Here is a 27,858-nt window from a genome sequence, read left to right on the forward strand (position 1 = left end):
CATTTCACAAAAGTTTTCACCAAGTGTTTCACTGAATTTAGTGACTAAGTCAATTAGTCATTATTAACATTTAGGTGTTATTAACATTTAGGTAGATCCTTTTTTCCTAAAAGTTACATAGTTGAGGCATCAACTTTATTCATGGATAATAAAGTTATGGAATTGTAACTGTAGGAGATTATAGAATAGGCTTAATGCACAGTTTCAAAATTTAGGGATTTACAATAATTTTATTAAGGATACTTACATATTTGAGAATTAATCCTATTTCATGTTAGATTAGGGAATATACTTTTTAAAAAGGTTTTATTTATTTATTTTTAGAAAGAGGGCAAGGGAGGGAGAAAGAGAGGGAGAGGAACATCAGTGTGTGGTTGCTTCTCACATGCCCCCAACGGGGATCTGGCCTATCATCCAGGCATGTGCCCTGACTAGGAATTGCACTGGTGACCTTTGGTTCACAGGCCAGCCCTCAATCCACTGAGCCACACCAGCCAGGGCAGGTTAGGGAATACACTTTTAATGGGCCATATTCCTGATTAAAATGGTGATACTATGTACTCATAAGAACAGTTGGAAAGAATTATTGAACTTGGCTTTATAGGTAGCTTGATTCAGCTGGTTTTTGTTTAATGCTCAGTCACAAAGTGTCTGGCAGGCATAAAAGATTAGTGGAAGGTATAGAGAATAATTGCTGTTTAATAGACTTGCAAATGACTTTGCCTCTCTAACATTAGCTTATTTTTTTAAACTCGTTTTAATGTAATTACACTTAAATATACTATAAAGCAGGCCCTTGTTATATGTGTTTTAATTGCCGCAGTAAATGCTGTTCTGCCTTTATTTTAGCTCTCATTAATATTACAATTTCAGGATCCTTTGGCTGGTATAATTCCACGTACTCTTCATCAGATTTTTGAGAAACTTACTGATAATGGTACTGAATTTTCCGTCAAAGTGTCTTTGTTGGAAATCTATAATGAAGAACTTTTTGACCTCCTTAATCCATCCTCTGATGTTTCTGAGAGACTACAGATGTTTGATGATCCTCGTAACAAGGTAACTTCAGTCTTTGGGAATGGAATATCTGCAAATTTTAATGTGTGTTGCTTTGAGAAGAGTGTGTGTGTGTGTGTGTGTGTGTGTGTGTGTGTGTGTACCAATCTAATGGGTGCTTTTTTTGATATTTGGTCAGAGGGGAGTGATAATCAAAGGTTTAGAAGAAATTACAGTACACAACAAGGATGAAGTTTATCAAATTTTGGAGAAGGGAGCGGCAAAAAGGACAACTGCAGCAACATTAATGAATGCATACTCTAGGTAAGAAAGCCACTGTCCCCGCATGTTCCATTTTCTTTTTAAGAATAATTACAAACTTGGGGGAAATCAAATTGGGGTGGGTCAAAATATATGAGTCACATACCTAGGTGTTATGCTAGGTTGCATGTAGTAATTGGTTTGAGGTTTATAGGGAAGCACCAATATTGGAAGAATGCTGAAGGGAGAACCAAGATAAGTTGAACTATTAAGCAGAAGTATCAAACTTCTTTTAAGTTAGACTTTTTCCCCCTCAAATGAAATTGTACATGGGATCCCAGATTAAAATATAGCTGTTGTGGTTGATTTGGGGATGGAATTCTCTGAGGCTTATCTTCTCAACCTTAAGAAGGTTTATTCTGAGCATTTTTCTGAAGTCTCTGTATGCACTTAAAAAGCAATTTGAAAATCCTCGGTTTAAGTAAGGATTAGAAGAAAGTCAAATGACTTTTTTTTATTTCTTTAACTTTATTTTGGTATGATTAACAAAACTGTTTATATTTAATTTGTACAACATTTGTTTTCTCAAATAGCTTCATTTTAATGTAGGAGGATAGATAATCACTAACACTGACTTCCAAGGGGGAAGGGGGCATACTTGATAGCACCGTCTATAGGTTGAATCCCAGACTCTAAAAATGCAGTTTACCAAGTTAGAAGTAACTTTCTCCCTCTTGGTCTTTGAAGGAAACATCAGAGTATAATTGATAGAGCTTTGGGTTGGAAATTAGGTATTTGTGTTTAGTTCCAGTTCCACAGTTAACTAAATACAACTTCAGGTGAGTAAGTGAACATCTGTTTATCAGTTTCCTGAGCTACAAAATATTGTTAGGACTAGATCTCTTATTTCCTTGCTCCATTATTATTGAAAATTTGTACAGTATTCTATAACAATTATAACTGCAACTTTATACAAATATATATATATATTTAAAGAAAGAACAAAAACAACATGGAAGTAATTAAAATCATGGAATTATGGGTGATTTTATAATTTTATTTAACTTTTCCTATAATAGTTTTCCATTTTTGAAACTTACATTATAAATGCAAATTTTCATTGAAAATTCAATTCTGTGATTGATTTGTAACTTTTATACAGAATGAAATGGAGGAATGAATTTAAGACTGGGTAAAATTTCTTTTCTCTAGAAACTCTGAAATATAAAATTCCTATTTTATAAATTTGTATAATTTGGGTCTCCTTTTTTTATATACATGTAGACTGGAATAAATAGCTCTTTTTTAAAAGAACCCTTTTATTTACTTATTTTAGAGAGGGAGAGAGAAACATCAGATTGTTGTTCCGCTTATATATGCATTCATCGGTAGCTTCTAATATGTGCCCTGACCAGGGATCAAATCCACAACCTTGGCATATTGGCATGATGCTCTAGCCAATTGAGCCACCCTGGCCAGGGAAATATCACTTTTTATGATTGTAAGTGATAAAGAGAAGGAAGACATAATTAAATTTTCCAAAATCAGAGTTGACATCTATGCTTAATTTCAATTAATTGCAGTCTGAGATTAGAAATGGATAAATGTTGGTAGAAAAACATGAAATGTATATTATGGTTTAGATGTATAGTTTATATTTTTCCTGTACATGTCCTTTTTTCAGTAATTTTAAATAATTTAAATTTTGTAAAAATGGTATTTATTATAACATTTTTCAAGTAACATGAAAAGTACAAAAAAGAAGATTACCATATTCCCTACTATTAATGACATTAACAAACTGGTCCCCAGAAGATACAGAAAGGAAAGATGTCTTCGGATGTCTCTACAGTCGTGAGCCACATAACAGTGTTTGGTTATGATGGATGGTATATATGACAGTGGTCTCCTATGATTGTAGTGTACCTGAAATGTTCCTATCACCTAGTGATTATGACATCACTAGGTGATATCACTGTTGTCAACATTGTAGAGTTAAAGCATTACTAATGTGTTTCCAGCAATGCTGATGTAAACAAACCTACTGTGCTTTTAGTCAAATAAAAGTAAAGCACATAGAATTATGGTTCTATACTATATACCATTTAGTTTGAGTAAGTACAGTCTATGAGGTTTGCATAAATGTAGCCCAACAACACATTTCTCAACATATTTCTGTTCAGTTGTGTGTGACTAATTTTTGTATCCTTCAGATAAAGCCAAATGTCAGTATGCAATGTAAGATATACTTTGGAATACTTTATAATCTAACAGTGATTATCTAATGGTATTTTGGTAATCATTGTTATGTACTATTTCTGCTGTTCAGGGAAGGGAATTTTACCTGTTTCTTATGACATTCTCCAAGCAAAGTGATGTACTTTTACAGCAGTTGACACTGGCAGGGAGTAATCAGATATGGCTTGCCTGGTGCTATTTGAATTTATGGTAATGACATATTTCAGATAGTTCTTATGAATAGGAAGATTGATCACAAGCCTTCTCCTCAGACACACCAGGCAGCTGTTCCAATCTTATCCACATTCAGCTTTCAGAGGTGCCTGAGGATTCTGGTTCCTAAATCTTTTAGAGTGTTTTAAATAGCTCCTTGTTGTATTCTCTGATAGGCAGTAGGTACAAGAAAGCAAAAACCTAGTCGTTGTTTTATCTACCTTCTGTCTTCCAAAATCTTATTGGTATCTCCAGTCAGATACTATCTTTTCTTTACTTTTGTGGATTAAGATCTTTCCTGGCTGTTTTCACTTTTTTACAGAAAGCAAATAGTATTTTGTGTTATAATGACTGCGCAACTTGATCTTGTTTTCTAGTCGTTCCCACTCCGTTTTCTCCGTTACAATACATATGAAAGAAACTACAATTGATGGGGAGGAGCTTGTTAAAATTGGAAAGTTGAACTTGGTAAGCACCTATCTTAATACCACTGTTTCATTCTTTTTGTTTTTTACTCCAGCTTTATTGAGGTATAATTGACAAGTAAAATTACATATTTAAAGTATACAATATGATAATTTGATATAGTATACTTTGTAAAATGATTAATACAATCACATTAACATATCCATTACCTCACATAGTTACTTTTTTTTTTGTGAGAACACTTATGAAATCTGCTCTCCTAGCAAATTTCAGTATAGTATTATTAACTGTACTAGTGTGTTTCAGATCCCCAAACTTACTCATCTTATCACCGAAGGCTTGTACCCTTTGACCAGTGTCTACCTATCTCCCCAACCTCTCTGCTCCTGATAACCAAATTCATCTCTCCTTTCTCCCTGCCTCCCCCGCTAATTCCACATGTAAGTGAGATCATACAGTATTTGTATTTTTGTCTTGTCTGGCTTATTTCACTTAGCATAATGTCCTCTAGGTTCATTTATGTTGTTGTAAGTGGTAGAATTTCCTTTCTCATGGTTGAATAATATTTCATTGTGTGTATTGTATGTAGCACATTTTTATCTGTTCATCCATTGACAGACACGTTTCCATGTCTTGGCTATTTTGAATAATGCCATAGACATGGAAGTACACATATCTCTGTGAGAAACTGATTTCATTCCCTTAGGATATATACCCAAAAGTGGGGTTGGTAGTTCTATTCTACTGTTTCCTTCTTGATCCCCTCATAGAGCAGCCTGAAATTTTGTATTTCTAGAAAACATTTTTGTAGTTACTGGGTTATTAGCTTTGTAGTGAGTTGCTAATCATAGAAAAATTATTTTGCTGGCTATTTAATACATTATGTATAATACGGGAATGAAAGTCTTCAAGTCCAAATCCAATAGCCTGACAACCTTTTTTTTTTTTTCTAAATTCAAGGTTGATCTTGCAGGAAGTGAAAATATTGGCCGTTCTGGAGCAGTTGACAAGAGAGCTCGGGAAGCTGGAAATATCAATCAATCCCTGTTGACTTTGGGAAGGGTTATTACTGCACTTGTAGAAAGAACACCTCACGTTCCCTACCGAGAATCTAAACTAACTAGAATCCTCCAGGATTCTCTTGGGGGACGTACAAGAACATCTATAATTGCAACAATTTCTCCTGCATCGCTCAATCTTGAGGTAAGCTCTTTTTGAAAGGTTTCTGCAAGTATGGTAGCTGAAATTCTTATTTAGCTATCACATTGTCTTTCAAAGTTTGTTAACTGGCTTTGTTAATTCTATATTATGACAAAAAGAATCTGGACGTTGCATATGGACACTGAAAAAAATTTCTTTCTCCTTTCCTGACAGAGTTTTTAATTTTACAAAGCCAGTTACTTACTGGCTTTCCCTACACAGTCATCAAAGAAAATTGCTGTGGTCATCAGCAGTATATGGTTATATGGGGTATGGAGATTTAATTGAGGACTTAGAAGTGGGTTACGTGAATGTTAGTATTATAGAGACTGCTTAGAGAGCAGTGAGGATGGGGTTGGGTTTGTGGGAACAGGTGCGAAAACTAAAAGAAGAAACAAAGATGGCAAAATCTACTCTTATTTTATTGTAATCATGTACTTTAAATGGAATTAGAAAAGCTTTGTAAGGTCTCTAACTCTCCTGTCCTTTTAAAAAATATTTTTATTAAGATAATTTATATACCATAAAATTCACCTGTTAAATGTATATAATTCAGTGATTTTACTATATTCACAGAGCTGTGCAATCATCACCAAAATTTAAGTTTAGAATATTTTCATTACTTCAGAAAGAAACCCTGTAACCCATAAGCAGTCACTCCACATGTGTCCCCAATCCCAGCCCTCGGTAACTGCTAATCTACTCCTTTTAATCTGTAGATTGGCCTATTCTGGGCATTTCATGTAGATGGAATCATACAATAAGTGTTCTTTTGTGGCTGGTTTCATTCATTTAGCATAATGTTTTCATTGTTCATCCATGTTGTACCATGTATCAGTATTTCATTCCTTTTTGTGGATGAGTAAATATGGGGTCTGTCTGGGAAAAGTCCAGCCATTGTTAATATAATGAGAATGGTTTTCACGACGTCCATGTAACCTGGCAGCCAAGGAGAATGGACTGGAATGCATGTGCGTGAACTATGACAACTTCACTGTACTGGTCAGTGGGGGCAGTAGATGCTGTTGAGTGAGCATGTATGGTGGGTGGCCATAGCATTCAAAATGACTAAACGAGTAGAGCAATGAAGCTGCATCAGATTTTGTGTTAAGCTTGAACATTTCTCCACAGAATCTATTCAGATGATTCAGAAGCTATGGGCAATTGGTGATTGGCACCTTCATTTCATTACCACAACTTGCCTGCTCATGAATCATGTTTCATGCAGAGTTTTTTGGGGAAACATCAGATCACCCAGGTGACTCAGCCCCGCTACAGCTCAGATTTGGTGCCCTGGGACTTCTGGCTTTTCCCAAAACTAAAATCACCTTTGAAAGGGAAGAGATTTCAGACCGTCAGTGAGATTCAGGAAAATTTACAACAGGGCAGCTGATGGCAATTGGGAGAACTGTGTGAGGTCCCAAGGTGCCTACTTAGAAGGGGACTGAGGCATCATTGTCCTGTGTACAATTTTCTTGTATTTTCTTCAATAAACGTGTCTACTTTTCTTATTACATGGTTGGATACCTTCTGGACAGACCTCGTATTCCATTGATTGGATATAGAACATTTTGTTTATTCATCAGTTGATTGAATTTACTGAGTTTTGAAGACTAAAGTAAAAAATTACTTCATCAAGTTATTAAAAAGTTAAAGGCCCTAAAATAGAAGAGAAAGAAAAAAGATAAGGATATTTTGGCCAATCTCTTTTTTAAAGGTTGGGTATAGTAGTCTCAGTAGATTTTCAGATTAGCTATAACCATAAATTATTAGTTACGAGTTACTACATAGTACATTTTGTGTAATAGAACTACAATCTCATATTATCTTTAGTAAATTGCCTTTTCATCACAGGAAACTCTGAGTACATTGGAATATGCTCACAGAGCAAAGAACATACTGAATAAGCCTGAAGTTAACCAAAAACTAACCAAAAAAGCCCTGATTAAGGTAATTGTGAATTTTTATGGAATAATACAATCTTTTTGACAATTGTGAAAGTAAGGAACTGCAGTATATAATTGTTAAACGATTTGTTAAATTGCCTGTGGTGAGACTTCTCATCTGATGATTTAAACTAAATACCCTGTGTGTTAAAATAACTTTTTCTAATGCTAATGTGTTGACTTTACCAGCTCTATTAAATCAGCAAAATTTGAAAATATTTACATTCACAAAATTTATTTATTTATTTATTTATTTATTTATAGCTTAAGGGTATAATTACCATATATTAGGGTATAATTACTGTAGCATTCACCCATTATAAGTCTACAGTTTTATGATTTTTGTTCATTAGATTCCACACATGGGTGAAATCTTATGGTATTTCTCTTTCTCTGACTGACTTATTTCACTTCGCATAATGCTCTCCAGGCCCATCCAGATGTCCAAAGGGTAATATTTCCTTCATTTTTATGACTGAGTAATATTCCATTTGTAAATGTATCACAGCTTTTTTTATGCCATCATCGACTGATGGAAACTTGGGCTACTTTCAGATATTGGCGATTATAAATAACACTGCAGTGAACATAGGGGTGCATATAGTCTTTCAAATTAGCATTTTTGTGTTTCTTTGAATATATTCCCAGCAGAGTAATTTCTGGGTGATAAGAAAGTTACATTTTTAATTTTTTGATGTAACTCCGTACTCTTTTCCACAGAGGCTGTACAAATCTGCATTCCTACCCACAGTGCACAAGAATTCCCTTTTTTTTACGTCGTCGCTAACACTTGTTCTTTGATTTATTTATGATAGCCATTCTGACAGGTGTGCTATGATATCTCATTTTTTTTAAATTTTTTAAGTATATTTTAATGATTATGCTATTACAGTTGTCCCATTTTTTTTCTCCCCTTTATTCCCCTCCACCCTGCACCCCTACTCCTACCACCATTCCCTTCTCCTTAGTGTGTGTCCTTGGGTCCTACATATAAATTCTTTGGCTTCTGCATTTCCTGTTATTCTTAACCTCCCCCTGTCTGTTTTGAACCTACCATTTATGCGTCTTATTCCCTGTACCTTTTCCCCCATTCTCCCCGCTCTGCTGATAACCCTCCATGTGATCTCCATTTTTGTGATTCTGTTCATGTTCTAGTTATTTGCTTAGTTTGTTTTTGTTTTTGTTTTCTTTTAGGTTTAGTTGTTGATAGTTGTGAGTTTGTCATTTTACTGTTCATAGTTCAGTTTTTGCAGTTTTGATCAGTTCTTTCATTTGGGCCACATTTCTTTGTCTTGGGCAGCTGTTACATTATAAGGGGTGTAGCCTTAGGCATTTGCTAGGGCATGCTTGTGGCACTGTATGTGGGGGAGGGGTCACAGGGAACAATGTCGCTTGCTCGGTTCTTCCCCAGCTTTGAGTTACTCCCCCAACAACCCAGAAACAAATTGGGCCTTTCTGGTGCTGATTTCTGGGTGGGTGGGTTTGTGTACCTTTCCTACAAACTCTCCTGTGAGGCTGGGAGTTTTTCCTGCTGCCACAATCCCCACATATTTTTATAGCCAGAGGTTTTGAGGCTTTGGAAACCTGGGTTGTGCTGTCTCACTCCCCATTTATTCCTCCCAGTTTATCTGCACACAAATGTGGGACCCCTAGTCCACCAGGTGCTGTTGTATCACCCATCCCAGTCCTCCTGCTGCTGCCTTGCCCCAAGTCCTCTCCACCCCAGCTGCCCATCTCTGCCCCTCCTACCAGTCTGGATGAATGTTTCTTCTTTAACTCCTTGGTTGTCAGACTTCCATAAAGTTCAATTATCTGTCAGTTCTGGTTGTTTCTTATTTTTATTTGTTGTCCTTTTGGTTGTGCAAGGAGGCACAGTGTGTCTACCTATGCTTCCATCTTGGCCGGAAGTAAATGTTTTTACTTTCAGTGTGATCCATTTTTGATTTTATGGATTGTACTTTTGGTATCAGTTCTAACAACTCTGTCTAGCTCTATGTCCTGAAGACTTTTTTCTTTAAAAAAATATCTACATTTCACATTTAATTCCATGACCCATTTTGAACTGACTCTTGTTAAAGGGGTAAAACTTGGGTCAGGCTGCAATTTTTTGCCTGGTGGTTGTGGCAGCGGTAGTGATTTTGTTGATTTAGATTGTTTTAGCATTCTTTGTTGAAAAGGCTATATTTTCTCAGTTGAATTGATTTTGTAACTTTGTGAAAAATCAGTTGGGTATATTTGTGTGGGCACATCTCTGGACTCCTATTTCTATTCCATTGATTTATATATCCTTTCCCCAATACTAAACAGTTTTAATTACCATAGCTGTGTAATAACTCTTAGAATGGGCCCTGGCTGGCATAGCTCAGTGGATTGAGCGCGGGCTGGGAACCAAAGTGTCCCAGGTTCGATTCCCAGCCAGGGTACATTCCTGGGTTTCAGGCCATAACCCCCAGCAACCGCACATTGATGTTTCTCTCTCTCTCTCTCTCTCTCTCTCTCCCTCCCCTCCCCCTCCCTTCCCTCTCTAAAAATAAATAAATAAAATATTTAAAAAAATGTTTTATGAGAGTATATGAGAAAAATACTTTCATTTAAATTGTACTTCATTCTAAGAGTTTTTTTTTAAGATTTTATTTATTTATTTTTAGAGAGGGAAGGGAGGGGGAGAGAGAGAGAGAGAGAGAGAAACATCAATGTGCGGTTGCTGGGGGTTATGGCCTGAAACCCAGGAATGTACCCTGGCTGGGAATCGAACCTGGGACACTTTGGTTCCCAGCCCGCGCTCAATCCACTGAGCTACGCCAGCCAGGGGTAAAACATTTTTCTTTATAAAAGATTTCAAAATAGGCCCAGAGAAAAACTACATTAATTTTATATGTATTAGTTATAGAATATTAGGCTTTTAAATAAACATTATTTTATTTAGATACTTGAATTTTTGAACCCTAATGCTTTTATTAAATCTAAAAATATTTAGCAGTAATTCTTTAATATTTATCAAAATATGTAGCCATTTTTTAAAATATATTTTATTGATTATGCTATTATAGTTGTCCTGATTTTTCTGCATTTGCCCTTCTGCACCCAGTACCCCCCATTCCCTCAGGCAATCCTCCCACCATTGTTCATGTCCATGGGTCATGCATGTAAGATCTTAGGCTACTCCATTTCCCGTACTGTACTTTATACCCCATGGCTACTCTGTAACTACCTATTTGTACTTCTTAGTTCTCTCACCTCTTCACTCTCTCCACCACACCCACCTCTCATCTGTCAATAATGGAAACCTTCTCTGTATCCATGATTCTGTCTCCTTTCTTTGTTTGCTTAGTTTGTTTTTTAGATTCAGTTGTTGATAGATACGTATTTATTGCTATTTTACTGTTCATAGTTTTGATCTTTTTTGTACATAAGTTCCTTTAAATTTTCATATAATAATGGTTTGATGATGATGAACTCCTTTAGTTTCTTCTTGTCTGGGAAGCCCTTTATCTGCTCTTTGATTCTAAATGATAGCTTTTCTGGGTAGAGCAATCTTGGTTGTATGTCCCTGCTTTTCATGGCTTTGAATATTTCTTGCCAGTCCCTTTTTGCCTGTGAAGTTTCTTTTGAGAAATCATGTGACAGTCTTATGGGAACTTCTTTTGTCTTGCTGCTTTTAAGATTCTCTCTTTTTCTTTTACCTTTGGCATTTTAATTATGGAGAGGTCTTGGAGTGGGCCTCTTTGCATCCATCCTGTTTGGGGCCCTCTGTGCTTCCTGGACTTGCATGTCTATTTCCTTCACCAAATTAGGGAATTTTTCTTTCATTATTTTTTCAAATAGATTTCTAATTTCTTGCTCTTTCTCTTCTCCTTCTGGCATCCCTATGATGAGAATGTTGTACCTCTTGAAGTTGTCCCAGAGGCTGCTTACACTATCCTCATTTTGGGCGGGGGGGCCTCTTTTTTTTTCTTGTTCTGATTGGTTGTTTTTTGCTTCCTTATGTTCCAAATCATGGATTTGATTCTCAGCTTCATCCACTCTACTGTTGTTTCTCTGTAAATTGTTCTTTATTTTTTAGTGTATTCTTCATTTCTGACTGTTTTAATGCTGTTCCTTGAGCATGAGTTCCTTGAGCATGAGTTTAAGTTCCTCAGATGCAGAGTTCAAATCAGTGTTTTGATAAGCAAACTCTAGATTGCTTGTCATCATTTTGTTTAGTTCTTTTTCTGGAGTTTTGACCCATTCTTTCATTTGGGCCATGTTTCTTTGTCTCCTTGTTTTGGCAGCCTCCCTGTATTTGTTTCTCTGTATTAGGAAGAGTTGCTTTGACTCTGTGTCTTGGTAGTATGACCTAGTATAGTAGGTGTTCTATAGGGTTAAGTGGCACACCCTCCCCTACTACCCAAGCTGGGTGTTTCAGGTGCGCCCTTTGTGTAGGCTGAGTACACCCTCCTCTTGTAGTTGATCCTTGATTGCTGTTGGCATTCAGGTGCAAGGATTAGCTCTGACCACTGACCACCAACCTCTGACCTCTGGAGGACCAGCTGTATAGGGGCAGGGTGGTGGTGCTCCAGCACAGTCTGTAGTTGTCCACTGAGTGAGCAGGTTCTGGGATTTGCCAGATGGTATAGGCCGAGGTCAGCCCCTACCTGTGTTCTGCCTGGGGCCACCCTGCATGAACTATAGACCTGTCTGAGATGTGTGCTACTTGTGCTGGGATTGGAGATTCCCAAGTGAAGCCAAACTGTGAATCTACACTGGCTGCTGCTAGTGCTAGGACTGGGGCTCACTAAGGCCAACTGTTGCTTGTTTGAGAGAATTTGGGAAGTTGTGAAGCATAAGCCATGGCCAGCCATTCGTATGGAAAAGCAGCTTGGGTGGGCCCATAAATCGAGTGGGTTGGAGTCTCATGGGATCTCCAGGGCAGGGCAAACAGTGTTAGCCAGGTTTTGGAGTCTCAGACATGGCACCAGCTTGCCAGCTGTGTGGTTCTGTGTGGGCAGGGTTTAAAAAAGGGACAACGGCCTCTGCTCGCCTTGATGCCAGACACTTCTGTTTCTCTTGTATGCCACTGGTGCCTTTCAAGCTGCTATCTCAGTGCTGAAGCTCAGAGGGAGTGAGTCTAAATAGGTGAGTCCATGTGAGGGTTCTTTAAGAGGAACTGCTTGGGGCTCCAGCAGTTTCTTCAACTGATTGAATCCTTGCTGGTTTTTGCAGCCAGAAGTTGTGGGGACTTACCTTCTTGGCACTGGAACCCTAAGCTGGGGGGCCTGGTGTGGGGCTGGGACTCCTCTACCTGAGATATCCCTCCCTAATTTTTATCTGCCCGACGTAGATGTGGCACCTGCTTGTTCTGCTTCTGCCCCTATTACCAGTCTGAATGGATGTGGTTTCTTTAATTCTGTAGTTGTCAGACTTCCATTCAACTTGATTTCTAATGGTTCTGAGTGATTATTGTTCTATATTTTAGTTGTAATTTTGATATGGTGTGGGATGAGGCAAGTCATGTCTGCCTATGCTGCCATCTTAACTGGAAGTCCTATATACTTTTTTTAGTAGTTTGTTTTAGGATCCAGATAAGGTTTACCCTTTGCAGTTTTTGGATATCTTTGGTTTCAGTACATTGGTTATCTTTGGTCTTAATACATTGGTTCTCCTTTCATCTCCCCCCTCTCCACCATAATTTATTTGAGAAAGTACCTGTATTATTTGTCCTGTGGTATCTCAGATATGTTCTCTTCTTTATATTTTTCTATAAATTGGTAGTTGGATCTCGAGGCTTCATAGATTCAGGTTTTATTGTATTTATGTATTTTTTGGCAAAATTGTTTCATAGATGGTGGTATGTTCTCCCACCAGGAAACATGTCTGCTTCTTTATCTTTTTGTGAGGAATTGATGATTGATATTCAGTGATTTGATACATTAGTTCTTTAAGGGTTGCAAAATGGTAATGTTCTAATTCAGTTGCTCTTAATTGATTGCCAGACCACCTCTGTAAAGAGGATCTTGCATTAGCTACCCAAGAGTATAGTTCTTACAGGGAAGGCAGGAAAAATAACTTGATTCATTTCCTTTATATGACAGTTTTGAGAATGAGTTGGTTTCATAACTTTCATAATGTCATTATAAACTCATGGACTTAAAATCTTTTATGTTAACTGTAACTTAAAATTGTAGTTTCTATCATCACTGATGTTTAAATTGTTTTTCCTTTGGTCTGTAGTAACCTCTTCATGTGAGTTCTTGAGTCCCTTTTCCTAGCCTAAGCTTTTTTAATCTTCCCTCCTATTTTGTTTGACAAAGTGTTCTGGGTTCATCTCGAATGTTTCTTGCCCCAGTAGAGTCGGACAATTCCCCAAGGAATCCTGTTTATTGTGTGAAATGCTGTTTGAAGACCAACCTGGGTACTGGAGGTTGTTGATTTTTTTTTTTTTTTCCAGAAGCTGTGTTTTTATGAGTACATTTAAGGGCTCTTTGAAAGCTGTTGAAAGACTTTATTCTAAACAGATTAGTATTCAATGAAAAATATGGTTATGACTTTTTAGGCCAACTTTATTTGTTGTATATCCTCCCAAAATCTCATTTTAAAAAAGTTAAGTTCTAAATTTACACCTACAACATTTTTGTTTAGGAATATACAGAAGAGATAGAGCGTCTGAAGCGAGATCTTGCCGCAGCCCGTGAAAAAAATGGGGTGTACATTTCTGAAGAAAATTTTAGGTAAGCCCTTGTGTCATTCATACATGTTCTTCGACTAGTCCCTTCCCCTTCCTTCCACTGGTATCCTTCTCTGCCTCCCCAAATATAAGCATTTTCTGATAATAGCCTGTTTGAAGTAAAATTTACCTATCTGACAGTAAATAAAATCTTATATATAGTTCCTCCTACAAATGCTTGTTTCTCTTTTGATATTAACAAGTAGTTATCAAACAGTTTAAAAAGTTTTTATATAATTTTATTTTTAGAATAATTTAATTATAGATTCATATGAAATTATAAGAAGAGTGCAAAGAAGTTCCGTTTGTTTTCCATTCAGTCACCCATTGATTACCTCTTAAATAACTATAGTACCGTGTCAAAATTGGGAAATTGACATTGGTACAATGTATGTGTATATTTCTGTGCCATTTTATCACATTTGTAGATTTGTGTAGTTCTACATTTAAGGTACAGAACTATCCTATCATCACAAAAATCTCCCTCTTGACACCTCTTTATAAGTAATATCCACCTCCTTCTCCAGTGATCCCTAACCCTCAGCAACCACTAATCTATTCACTTTTTAAAGCCCTGGAGTAGTTTGTTCAAAGGAAAACTTCTAATGAAGCTTTAGGTAGAAGCAGTAACAACAACAAATTAAACAAAGGGCAGAGGATTATAAATTGAAAATTTTTTAGTGCTTTTATCCCTGAAGATATTAAGGAGGGTGACTTTCACATGGCATTTTTTTAATAATAATGATAAAAGGTATTTAGAACTAATTAATAATAACCAGAAACGTTTTAATAGAATCTTATACTTTTTATAGAGATATAATCATTCCAATAGTATATAAATCATTTAATAAACTCATTTTTCCTATGTTATTTTCCATTGTCAAGGTGCTATATTCTCCTGAATGGTTCACATGTTACTTTTACAAATACTTAAATTGATATATTTTGAGCATCACAGCTTATTAAACAATATTTCTTTTATTCTTTCTGTGTAACTTCAGTTTTATTTACTTCTGTTATAGCCCATACCCAGTTGACAAAACAATTTTTACAAAAATCTTTTATAAATTTGTACTTAATTCTTAAACTTGATTTTTTTTTTTGCATGTGTTTCTCTGGTTTTCAGAAATACTTCTTCACTCTACACATGAGAGTATTTCATTATATCTTTCAATTATTCACTTTACAGGTATCACTATTTCTATCATTTTTATATTTTTAAACATTAATTTTAATTGAATAAACACTTTATTTTAAGTTAGGTATCAGATGCTCTTGGTTGTTAGAATACTGAACTTAAACTGTCTTAAAACAGTAAGGGATAGAATGAATTTCAAGATTATTTAATCCAGCAACTCAAGGGTCTAGTTTCTCTCTGTTCCCACTCCTGTTCTTCATGGTGGCTTCCTCCTAGAGCTGGCTGTTCATCAGGGAATGATGGTCAGCAGCAGGACAGCTACATGCGGTCATTCAGGTCTGTTGTAGATGAGAGGCTTTCTGTCCTTTTACTGTCAAAACTGGCCACGGGGATATCGCTTAATGATAGTTTAGGCCTGAGTTGTGCATACATATGAACTAGTAACTGGAAGAGGAATTGAGTTGCCCTACTCGTTGTGAGCCCGTCAGGCTTAGTCCGCAGATCTCGGGATGGAGTCAAGCACCGCCATTCAGCTGAGTCAGGGGAGAATCGTTCCCTGAAGGAAATCTGGATGCTGGAAATGGGTGCTTAACCAATGAATATGTACATGAGGTTTTTGTTCCTTGATCTGCTTATATAGTGTTTTCTTCTATTAGTAGTCAAACATGAGACATTGGGGACTGATTGTCTAATTTTCTTATCTTCTGTTCATCTCTTTGATGTGTTTTAGATTAAGAAATAGCTTTATTTTTAGTTTGTAAATCCCATGATTGAAGATAGTGTTTGATTTTAATAGACAAAGTTCTTTCTTGGAAGTCAGAGAAGGATCACAAAAGCTGCAGCCAACATTTCAAACAAGATAATGCTTTATTTATACCAAGCTTAATAGACCTTTTGAAACTATATTATCAGTGAAATAATAATGTTGCATTACCTGTACATTCAATATAAGAAAAACATTTCAGCCCTGGCTGGTGTGGCTCTGTGGATTGAGTGTCGGCCTGCAAACCAAAGGGTCACTGGTTCAATTCCCAGTCAGGGAACATGCCTGGGTTGTGGACCTGGTCCCCAGTAGTGGGCGCACGAGAGGCAACCACACATTGCTGTTTCCTTCCCTTCCCTTCTCAAAAAATAAATAAAATCTTCAAAAAACAAAAAGAAAAGCATTTCAAATATCCTATTCTATATAAAAGACCCATTTCCAATAAAGAACTATATATAATAGTTAATCAAAAGACTGTTAGAATTGTCCTCTGATACCTCAGTTCCAGCTTTTCCTTTAATCCACAATTCTCTAGCTAATAATTTGATAAAATTTTCATTCACAAGAGAATCTCTGTCATTTAGCACAGTGTGGAATAGAAAATTGTTGGTAGTTATGAAGGAACTGGCAGGTGGAGAAATGTTAAAAACAGCACTCACTCCCAAAACTTGTTAGTGCTCAAGAAATAAGAGACCCATTAAAGTGGACCAGAATTATCTAGTGCAAAATGTCAGTAGTGCTGAGGCTGAGGAACTGTGCTCTAGAGAGTAACCCTGTGCTCTTCTGAGAATTTCTGTGGTGATGTGATATTGGGGTATATTGGGTATGTAAGTTAATGGTAAGAGGTATAATTGCCCTGTCTAAATACTTTAATTTAGTTGTCCAGTTTTTAGCCCCTTATTTCATTCCTTCCTCCTGTAATACCTGATGCCTTCAAATCCCAAGCCTTTCCTGGATTTTCTATGTCCTATTTATGCTCCATATTTTTTATTATAGACACTTAGGTTGTATTCCCCCTACTTCTACTTTGTGTGAGTTATATTCTGTTGTTAGCTTTGTTGCTTCTCAATTTTTATATGCATATATTTCCCCCCTTTTAGGTAAGGATTCTTATTTTCAAAATGGAGATAACAGGAAAAACAATTATTAAACAAGAACCAAAAATACATTTGTTTTTCACAATTTATATGTACTGCTTATTGACATGTAGGCATCATCACAATAGTGATAAATGGCACAGCTGATGTGTAATTGCCACAATTGTGTTGGAATAAATTGTATCAGAATTAGGAAAAAATAGTAATTGTTAATAAATTCATATTAAACTTTGTTTTAGAGTCATGAATGGAAAACTAACTGTTCAAGAAGAACAGATTGTAGAATTGACTGAAAAAATTGGTGCCCTTGAGGAGGAGCTAAGTAGGGTAAGTATTCCAAACAATATTGAATGTTATGTAAACAGCAGATATTTAAAGAAAATTTCAAAATGTGAGGGACCTGGTAATTTTTCTTTAAGATTTTTTTTCTTGCTGATCCTTACAGTAGAAATAAGTTGTATCATAATTTTATTATCAATTGTAATGAAACTATTTTGACACTTAGCATTAATGCAACATTACAAAAAATTAACAGAAAATTACAAGAAATTAATTGAATTATGTGATTTTATTGTTCAAGCTCAATAGTTGATGTTGACACACTTGCTTTTTAACGTGTTTATCAGATGAGAGAATGTGATATTGGGAGAAAACAGATGTTAAATAATTAAGATGTAAAGACCTGTTCCTTCTGTGCCACCCTCACATTGGCAGTGTTGGCTAAATCCTGAGGAATTAATACCACTACACTGTTATTTGTTTTTAATTAACTTATAGGAAGAAACTAGGTGCCATATAAAAGGTGCTAACCTACCTGGTAACTTACAATTTGTTACAATTTTACATGGAAACAATTTGTTTAACTTAAAACTTGTTACAATTTTGCATGGAAATAATTTGTGTGTTTTTTTTTAATATTATATTATGAACTAGCTGGGTGTCTCACCAACCAGTTCAGTATTTTTAATTCTTAAAAAAATGTTTAATATGTTAAACTTAGGTTTCAGAATTGTTCATGGATAATAAAAATGAACTTGACCAGTGTAAATCTGACCTGCAAAATAAGACACAGGAGCTTAAAACCACTCAAAAACATTTACAAGAAACTAAACTACAGCTTGTTAAAGAAGAGTATATCACATCAGTTTTGGAAAGTACTGAGAAGAAACTTCATGATACTGCCAGCAAGGTTTGTCCTTTATTTTGATTGTATTTTCACTAAAGAAATTAGAGAATAAGCACAAGTAACTTACTTTGCTTTAGCATTAATTGTGAAATTTTATTTATTCACCCTAAGCGACATTTTATATAAATTTTCTTCTCTGGAGATGCTAACTTAAGAAACGCTTTCAGAAGTTTTGTGAATAGAACATGACTTTAATATGCTTTGTGGACATTTAGAATAATGATGTAATGCTTTTTCCTGTGGTCATGATTGAAATGAATCAGGCATTGAGAGTTTAGTACCTTCTGATGATGGAAGATGTTGAGAGAACTTAATTTTTTATTAGGTGTACTTTTAAGGAAATAGTAACACATAATAGGAAAAAACTTGTAGGGGAGCATAATTACTATAATTGGCAAAATCAGTTTTCCTTGCCTAGATGGCTAAGGAGGGGAAATAAATATTCCTAGATAAGTTAGCATGAGTTTAATTTTTTTTTCTGATGCAGCATATAAAACCTGCAAGCTTTCTTTAGGAGACAATCCTTATGTAACACAGATATTTCTCATAGTTTTTGTCATAACCATCTGATCAACATTTATTTTTTAAAAATCATATACAGTTGCTTAACACAGTTGAAGAAACTACAAAAGATGTATCTGGTCTCCATACCAAGCTGGACCGTAAGAAGGCAGTTGATCAGCACAATGCAGAAGCTCAGGATATTTTTGGCAAAAATCTGAATAGTCTTTTTAATAGTATGAAAGAATTAATAAAGGATGGCAGTTCAAAACAAAAGGCTATGTTGGAAGTTCACAAGACCTTGTTTGGTAAGTTCAGGGATTTCTAATTATTCTAGTCTTTGTGTGTTCAGGGTGAGACTAATTTTGAAACTAATAGTTTAATGTCATAAGAAATGCAGGTGACAGTGTCATTAGTTCACTCCAGTGCACACACAGTATCTGTTCACACTAGGGTTTAATGCTTTCACTGCCTGTGCATTAAAACAAATCTTAGTTGTTGGTTTTTTTTTCTGTTTTCTATAAAATAACTTATGTTTATTAAACAATAACTAAGTATATAAACTTTAAAAGTCCCTTTAACCTGACCCTGCCTCATTCTCCATAGGTACTACTGTTAAATTTCTTGAGTTTCTAGAAATTTTCTATACATAAATATTTTGTATTTTTTTTTTTTTTAGAATGTGTATCTTGAATGTTTGCTGCATTGTCAGAATGTATATATGTATCATTATTTATTATCTTCATTTAGGAAAAATACTAAGTATTAGCTTATTAATTATGAAGGTATTATCCTCATAGAAAATTTGGGAGATACAGAAATGTAAAAATTGTTTTAAATCACCCACAGTCTAGTCATTATAAGCCCACCACTATACATTTTGTTTATCGATTTCTAGTTTCTCTTTTACCTACAATAATATTGTTTATTAAATTTTAAAAATGATTCATTTTAGAATATTCTAATTCTTGGTTTACTGTGAGTTACTAGCTTTGCATCTAGTATACCTACAGATATGTCAAATGCTTATAGAATACTGTAGAACAAATATAATTTATATTTAAAATTTTTCCTTATGTAGTGAGATAATTATGTTAAGCTCATTTGTTATAACAAATTTCCACAACAAAGATATAATTCTGCCAACCTCTTTGAGGTGGTTGTAACTGTATTTAAATATGTTTATGTTAAAGCTTACATCTATTTTATTTTTTTGGTATAGGTAACCTGCTGTCTTCCAGTGTTTCTGCATTAGACACCATTGCTACGATAGCACTTGGATCTCTCACATGTATTCCAGAAAATGTGTCTACACATGTTTCTCAGATTTCTGATATGATATTAAAAGAACAGTCAATTGCAGAAGAAAGTAAAACTGTACTTCAGACATTGATTGTTAGTAAATATTTTAAAGTATTTTTGAAGGGTTATGTTTGCTAAGTCTTCAAAAACAATGTTAAATATTTCATCTTAGCTTTATTAGATACAGTGATAAACACATCACTTTAAGAAAGTAGGTTTAAAGGGAAGAGAGGTGGGGGACTCAGAAAAAAAAAAAGAAAGAAAGAAAGTAGGTTTATATTTTAAAGACAAATCTCTGCATTGTTTTCTTGCCCAGAAAGATTAATTTCCAAATGCATACAACCAGCCTTTGAAACTTTTTTCACTTATGTCTTGTAACATTAAAAGCAAGAACTATGGGCCCTGGCTGGGTCGCTTCACTGGTTAGAGCATTGTCCTGATATGCCAAGTTTATGGGTTCCATCTCTGGTCAGGGCACGTAGAAGAATCAATCAATGAATGCGTAAACAAGTGGAAAAACAAAATTGATGTTTCTCTATCCCTCCCTCTCTCAAGTTAAGAAATGGGAATTAAGAAAACAAAAAAGAGCCTTCTAATTACTAAAAAGGATAGATTTAGCTCCAGATGAAGTCAAGGACCCATGACTTTGCCAGCTGGCTCAGAAATAGGTAAATTATTCTTTCTGTAGGAGTCCTGGAATGGTCCTGCTGATGTTACACTGACCCAACCAGAAAGAGATATTAACTGGTTAATTACTTAATTTTAAAACTACAGTAATGTAAAAAGATGTGCAAGAAAAATAGTTTAGAATATAGAATGCTCGAATCACAGAACAATTTGTGAGGCCAAATCTGTGTGATCAAGTCCTTATGGGCCTTAACATTAAGACGCTCTTTCACAGTTCTATAGAAGTCACTTGTCTTATTATACTTAATACTACCTCCTCCATACTTTATTGCATTGTATATTCTTTATTTTGTAATTGTGTGATTCGTCTAGGAAGTTCTTTGCCATATCACTTCTTTATGTAGGCTCTTTGTTCCCTTCTTGAGATTGACAATATTTGTTGAACATTTTCCAAGTAGATACCACAAATGTTAGCTGACACTGCCTAGATTCAGTGCTTGTATGACATTATTTGATAGATTTCTTCAATCACCAAAATTTGACAAAGTTAAGAGATGCTGTCAATACTAACTTTTTGGAAATTGATTCATTAACTAGATGATAATCTGTATTTATTGATGTCTTTCTACCAGGTCATAAGCATTGCTTGAGTCAAAGAGATGACTGCTGCTCCCACAGAATTATTTGAAATTAGAGTGATACTTCTTTCCCAATGAATGATAGCCTTTTAAAAAAAGTATTTAATACTTTTTATAGAATTTAAACTCTTGTAACAAATAGGCTTTAAAGAATAGAAAATGGGATACTTAGAATTTGAATATGAACATATTTAGTTAAAATATTTAAGAGATTTAACCAGCCAGGTTTATGGACATGAAAATATTACTTTTAAAGACTTGTTTGTTTTTATTTTTAAAACCAGAATGTACTTAAGACTGACCTTCTAAGTTCACTGGAAACAATTTTATCCCCCACTGTGTTGGCTATACTGAAAATTGATAGTCAGCTCAAGCATATTTTCAAGACTTCACTGACAGTGGCTAATAAGGTAATAAATGTTATCTCAAAATCAAATTGTTTAAGAAAAAAACCTATCTGTTATCACACCTGGAGATTTGTCTACATGCAAAACTCATGGGTTCTGAGAAGGAATCTAAGAGGAAGAAGCAGCTACATGCACTCTGCCGTTGATGTAGTCAGCAGAATCATGGCTAAGAAAAGTGAGAGGGAATGATAAAGATAAATGTTAAAGCTCACAAAGTAACATGCAGCATGGTATCATGTGGTGGGTGAGGAAGATACATATATGTACACATGCATGCATGCATGTATGTCTAATTATACATAAAATGTCTTTGGAATTGTTTAAAAATGATACAAATCTTTCAGGTGAGAGTAGGAATGAGGTTCTAGGGGCTAGAGAGAAGAAAGGACTTTGCATAATGTTTTCTACCTTTTCTATTTTGTATGTATTCAAAAAATAAAAACAAACTTAAATTTTTTAAAAAAAATTTTATTTATTTATTTTTAGGGAGGGAGAAAGAGAGAGAGAGAAACATCAATGTGTGGTTGCTGGGGGTCATGGCCTGCAACCCAGGCATGTGCCCTGACTAGGAATCAACAGAATTAAATTTTTTAATTTAAAAAAGAAATTAATGTTTTTCTTTCAAAGATAGAAGATCAGAAAAAGGAAATGGATGGCTTTCTCAGTATGCTCTCTGACAATCTACGTGAACTACAAGAAAATACGATTTCTTCCTTGGCTGAGTCACAGAAGCTATGTGAAAATTTAACTGAAGACCTGAAGACAATAAAGAAAATCCATTCACAGGTATCTTATTTGGGTGATTTGGAGAGTGTAAAAAGAAAGTTTTTTTATGATCTTTAGTTTGATAATCCTTGTTATACAATCTGAATGTTATATAACTAATTTAGAAACCTGAAAATGCCAAAGCCACTGTTGCTTTTAACAGTAATTAATGTAAAATAATGAGAATGCTTTTCTCAGTCAGTTACTATTTGAGAATTTGCTACATTTAGAACTGTACGCTAAAGCACAATCAGACAAACAGGTCAGTCTTCCTCACACTACAATGAACAATGATGCTGGAGAAACATACCTTTGGGAATACAATTAGAAGAAAATGGTTATAGCATTTTAAATGAACCTGTATCTACATTGATACTTGGAAAATTGTTTTTTTCCTAGGGTGACATGGATAGTTACTGTCATAAACTCTACCTTGCTTTCCTCTTACTGTCTCTATCTCACCCATGTCAGACATTTAAATTGTAGTAAATGAATATAGTTCTCAGTTTTTATTCATTTGATTATAAATGTAATTCATGACCTATCTTCCTGCATGTAAACTATTTCTTAGTATATGAGCCTTTAAACTAAAACCAAACCTTCAAACCAAGAAGGTCATTATCTATAAATATCAGACATATGAAAAACAACTGGTATTTTTAAGGCCTTAGTAATGAATGTCTAAAGTTTTTATTAAGTGAGGCTATTATACATGGCAGAACTCTTTAGTCAATAAAACTGTTGACATAATTTAGTGGGTAGTAAAGGATTCTTTGGCAGGGGGAAGAGAGGGAGAGAGAAAATATCCATGTCATCAAAAATGAGAACAACAACACGTCCAAGATTTTTAGGTAAGAAATAAAGCAACTTTAAAAAAAGTTGAATCGTTTTCCTAATTGATGCTAATGAAACTTTTCAGAGAAAGGATTGACATCAGAAATTCGTAAAAATAATTAAAATTTCTTGAGCAACTTATGTTTAATTTCTCCTACCAACCAATATAGATACAAGTTTTATTACTAGCCCAGTTTTCTAATGAGGAACCAGAGGCCTTGCAAGAATCTAGCAGTATTCATATCATCTTTCAGGGTGCTAGTGATTACATTGCCTGAAAGGCATTTATTTTTGAGTGCTCTTCATATATATTTTCTCTTTTTTAAGATTTACTTATTTATTTTTTAGAGAGGGGAAGGGAGAGAGAAAGGGCGAGGCACATCAATCTGTGGTTGCCTCTCTTGTGCCCCCTATGGGGGACCTGCCCTGCAACCCAGGCATGTGCCCTGACTGGGAATTGAGCCAGTGACCCTTTGGTTCGCAGGCTGGCACTCAGCCACTGAGCTACCAGTCAGGTCTGTGTATTTTCTTGCACTTAGAAATTGCAGCAATGACTCATGCCTCTGCATAGGGTTATTTACCTTAAACCTGTTTAGAACTTTTTTAGGTATATATTCTAAGGTAGATAAACTTTTTATAAATTAGCTGTTTTGAATGTTTAAAATGGATATTGAAATGTTTAAAAACAAACACAATACCTGTGATCTAAAAAGTATTTTAGTGTGGATGTTTGAATTCTCTGGCTTTGAGGAAGCAAGTTTACTAAGTGAGAATTTCTTCAACTTTGTAGAACTTGAAGTTAGCACTAACAAAACAATTATGTAAAACTCTGAACACCTGTTTACATGTAGGTTTTTCTGATAATACCTGCATTTCCTTCTATTCTGAGAGTAGTAAAAATATTGACAGACTTTATACATAATCAAAGTGTTAGTTATGTTTTATCTGCTGATGTGTTATTCAAAGATGTTGGTCAACTAATGGACTGAACAGTGATAAGAATACTTGGTTCTTTTTCAAGTCTTCCTTGGTCTTTAGTGTGGCTTCTTCATTTTGCAGTATAAGTCTCTAGCATGTTGTATGCCTATAAGAGCTTGTTTTTAAAGATACCAAGTATGAGTAAAGGTAACACTCTATACTGACATTATTAATATGATCCAACTAGGCTCTATAAAATGTTTCAGCTCTGGTAACAGTTTTGGACTGCTTGACCCATGAGTTTATCAGCATCACCTTTTCCTTCTAGTGGTGTTACCACTTAAGAAGCAACTATGTATTTGTTAAAGTGGCTCTCAAACATAATGTGTCATTTTGATATATGTGGTTACTTTAGAGGAACACTAAAAGTAAGTTTTAAAATACCAACTTGCTCATTATTTACTCTTTAAAAAATCCCTATAATATTATAGGTTGATATGCTTTTAATATCAACCTCCGCTGCTTCCCTCTATGGGAGAGAGGTAGCGTTAAACAACTCTTTTTTAAAAAAATTTGCTTGTTTGTTTATTTTAATTAAGTAACTCTCGTAAGGAAATTATATAATTGTCACCTATGGGAAAATACCTGATGGCAGTATAGGAAAAAAGTTCAAGTGTCATAATTTCATTCTCTTCCCCTCCCCACACCTTTCTTACAGGAACTTTGCCAGTTAATCAATCTTTGGGGAGAGAGGTTCTGTGCTTTGGAGGAAAAGTGTGAAAACATCCAGAAACCACTTAAGAATATCCAAGAAAATACAGAGCAGTAAGCTGTTTTAAAATTCTGTTTAACTTTTCTCTACTTCTGAAATAATTCTGAAATCTGAAATTATTTCAGTATAAAAAGCTTCAAATAGTACAAAAACAATCAACCCAGTTTCTCATTTAACATTTTATTATGTTTGTTTTATCATTCTCATTCCTTTCACTTTCCCCCTCTAATATTATATATTTATATCATTTATGAAGTAGCTGAGAATAAGTTACAGATGTGATGCAAACTTTCTCCTAAATACTTCAATGTATATTTCCTAAAAACAAGGATACTCTTAAATAACTTATATTAGATCAGAAATTAATATTGATAACTATCACCTAATATATACACCTAATTCAAATTTTGTCAATTATCTCACTAATGTTCTTTATAGGAAAAGAAAAAAGATATTTCTTCTGGTCCAGGATTCAGTCTAGAATTATGCATTGCATTTGTTGTATCTCTTGAGTCTTCTTTAATCTGGAGCAGTTCCTTAGTTTTTGTCTTTCATGACCTTTACTTTTTCAAGAGTATAGAATATTTATGTATCTCAGTTGAGGATAGCCATCATGATAAGTTGGAATTATCAAAAAATACCACAAGAGGTATATTTTTAATTATATTTTATTTATGCTATTATAGTTGTCCCGATTTTCCCCTCTTGTGTCCCCTCCACTCAGTTCCACTCCCCCCATGCACACCCTCAGGCAATCCCCACACTGTTGTCCATGTCCATGGGTCATGCATATATGTTCTTTGGCTACTCTATTCCCTATGCATTCCCTTCATATCCTCATGACTATTCTGTAACTACCCATTTGTACTTCTTAATCCCCTCACCTTTTTTGTCCATGCCTCCAACCCCACTTTGAGCTGGCAACCATCAAAATGTTCTCTGTATCTATGATTCTAATTTCTGTTTTGCTTGTTTATTTCTTTTTAATGTTTAGATTCAATTGTTGATAGGTAACTATTTATTGCCATTTTATTGTTCATATTTTTTATCTTCTTAAGGAAGAACCTTTAACATTTCATATAATACTGGTTTGGTGGTGATGAACTCCTTTAGCTTTTTCTTGTCCTTCAATTCTAAATGATATCTTTGCTGGGTAGAGTAATCTCAGTTGCAGGTCCTTACTTTTCATTACTTTGCATATTTCTTGTCAATCCCTTCTAGATGCAGTTTCTTTTGAGAAATAAGCTCATAGTCTTACGGAAGCTCCCTTGTAGGTAACTGACTACTTTTCTCTTGCTGCTTTTAAGATTCTTTGTATTTAACCTTTGACGTTTTAATATGATGTGTCTGGTGTAGTCCTCTTTGGGTTCATCTTGATTTGGACTCTGTGCTTCCTGAACTTGTATGTCTATTTCCTTCATCAAGTTAGGGAAGTTTTCAGTCATTTTTCACATAGGTTTACAATTTCTTGCTCTCTCTCTCTCTCTCTCTCTCTCTCCCTCTCTCTCTCTCTCTCTCTCTCTCTTCTCCTTCCAGCACCCCCATGAGGTGAATGTTGGTACACTTGAAGTTGTCCCAGAGGCTCTTTACACTATCCTCAATTTTTTTTTTTTCCGGATTCTTTTTTCTTCTTGCTGTTCTGATTGGGTTTTTTTTTTTTCTTCCTTATATTCCAGTTTGCTGATGTGATTCTCAGCTTCATCCACTCTACTGTTAATTCTCTGTAAATTGTTTTTTATTTTAGTTAATTATCCTTTGTTTCTGACTGGATCTTTTTCTATGCTGTTGAGAGTCTCACTAAGTTTCTTGAGCATCCATATAGCCAGCGTTTTGAATTCTGCATCTAGTAGATTACTGGTCTTCATTTTGTCTACCTCTTTTTCTGGAGTTTTGATCTATTCTTTCATTTGGGCCTTGTTTCTTTGTCTCCTTATTTTGGCAGCCTTCCTATGTTTGTTTCTGTGGTAGAGCAGCTATGCCTGTCAGGCTTGGTTGAGTGGCCTAATGTAGCAGGTGTCTTGTAGGGTCCAGTGGCATAGCCTCCCCTATTACTCAAGCTGGGAACTCAAGGTGCACCCATGATGTGGGATGTGTACACCCTCCTGTTGTAGTTGAGCCTTGATTGCTATTGGCATGTCCAAGGTCAACCACTGACCGTGTTCTGTCTGGGTTCACACAGCATAAGCGACAAAGCAATCTGCAGATGGCTGCTACTTGTGCTGGGCTCAAAGGTGCCCAGGCAAGGCCAAGCTGTGAACCAAGGCCATCTGCTGCTAGTGCTAGGCTTGGGGCCACTTAGAGTACGGGGCTTGCTGAAGCCAGATGCTGCTTGTTTTAGAGTATTTAGGAAAATCTGGAGCATGGGCCAAGACAGGCTGTTCATATGGAAAAGCCACTGGAAACAAGCTTTGGTGGGCCCAAAAGTTGGTTGGGCCAGGGCAACAGGGATTTACCAGGGTGGGGCAAACAGTGTTAGCCAGATTGAAGGAGTCTCAGATATGGAGCTTGCCTGCTGGCTCTGTGGCTCTATGGTGGAAGAGCTCAAAAAAGGAACAGTGGCCTCTGCCGGCACTTATGTCTGGGTAAAAGCATTCCCCCAGCTGTCACCCTGATGCCAAAAAAGTTCAGTTTCTCCCTGTATGCTCTCGTACCTTTCAAGTTGCTGCTCTGATGCTGGAGCTCAGAGGGAGTGATTCAAGTAATTCTGTGTGAAGGCACTTGAAGAAGAAGAGGAAAGGAGGAAGTCCAGCAGTTTCTGTCTTCCACAGCTTCAACTCCCACTGGTTTTTACAACCAGAAGTTACGGAGACTTATCTTCCTAGTACTGGAATCCTAGGCTCGGGGTCCTGGTGTGGGGCTGGGACCCCTCGCTCCTGAAATACCCCTTCCAATTTTTATCTGCCGCCTGTGGGTGTGGGACCAGCTTG

General features: G+C 35.6%; 1 protein-coding gene across 3 annotated transcripts in view; it reads left to right on the forward strand.

Moving 5' to 3' along the window:
• KIF11 (kinesin family member 11) overlaps positions 1-27,858 on the forward strand; it is a 53,614-nt gene that overhangs the window by 9,151 nt on the left and 16,605 nt on the right. For 2 of the 3 annotated variants that reach the window (XM_045854566.1, XM_045854567.1), the window contains exons 5-17: positions 874-1,059; positions 1,196-1,320; positions 4,086-4,176; positions 5,095-5,337; positions 7,189-7,284; positions 13,899-13,987; positions 17,221-17,308; positions 17,982-18,170; positions 18,769-18,976; positions 19,891-20,063; positions 21,520-21,645; positions 22,270-22,428; positions 24,878-24,984. In XM_045854566.1, coding sequence (XP_045710522.1) covers positions 874-1,059; positions 1,196-1,320; positions 4,086-4,176; positions 5,095-5,337; positions 7,189-7,284; positions 13,899-13,987; positions 17,221-17,308; positions 17,982-18,170; positions 18,769-18,976; positions 19,891-20,063; positions 21,520-21,645; positions 22,270-22,428; positions 24,878-24,984 — 1,880 coding nt within the window. The remainder of the gene's footprint in view (positions 1-873; positions 1,060-1,195; positions 1,321-4,085; positions 4,177-5,094; positions 5,338-7,188; positions 7,285-13,898; positions 13,988-17,220; positions 17,309-17,981; positions 18,171-18,768; positions 18,977-19,890; positions 20,064-21,519; positions 21,646-22,269; positions 22,429-24,877; positions 24,985-27,858) is intronic. The other variant, XM_045854568.1, reaches the window with a different exon arrangement.

Source organism: Phyllostomus hastatus, unplaced genomic scaffold, assembly GCF_019186645.2.
Source record: "Phyllostomus hastatus isolate PE091 unplaced genomic scaffold, TTU_PhHast_1.1 phas_scaffold_1066, whole genome shotgun sequence".
NCBI lineage: Eukaryota > Metazoa > Chordata > Mammalia > Chiroptera > Phyllostomidae > Phyllostomus > Phyllostomus hastatus.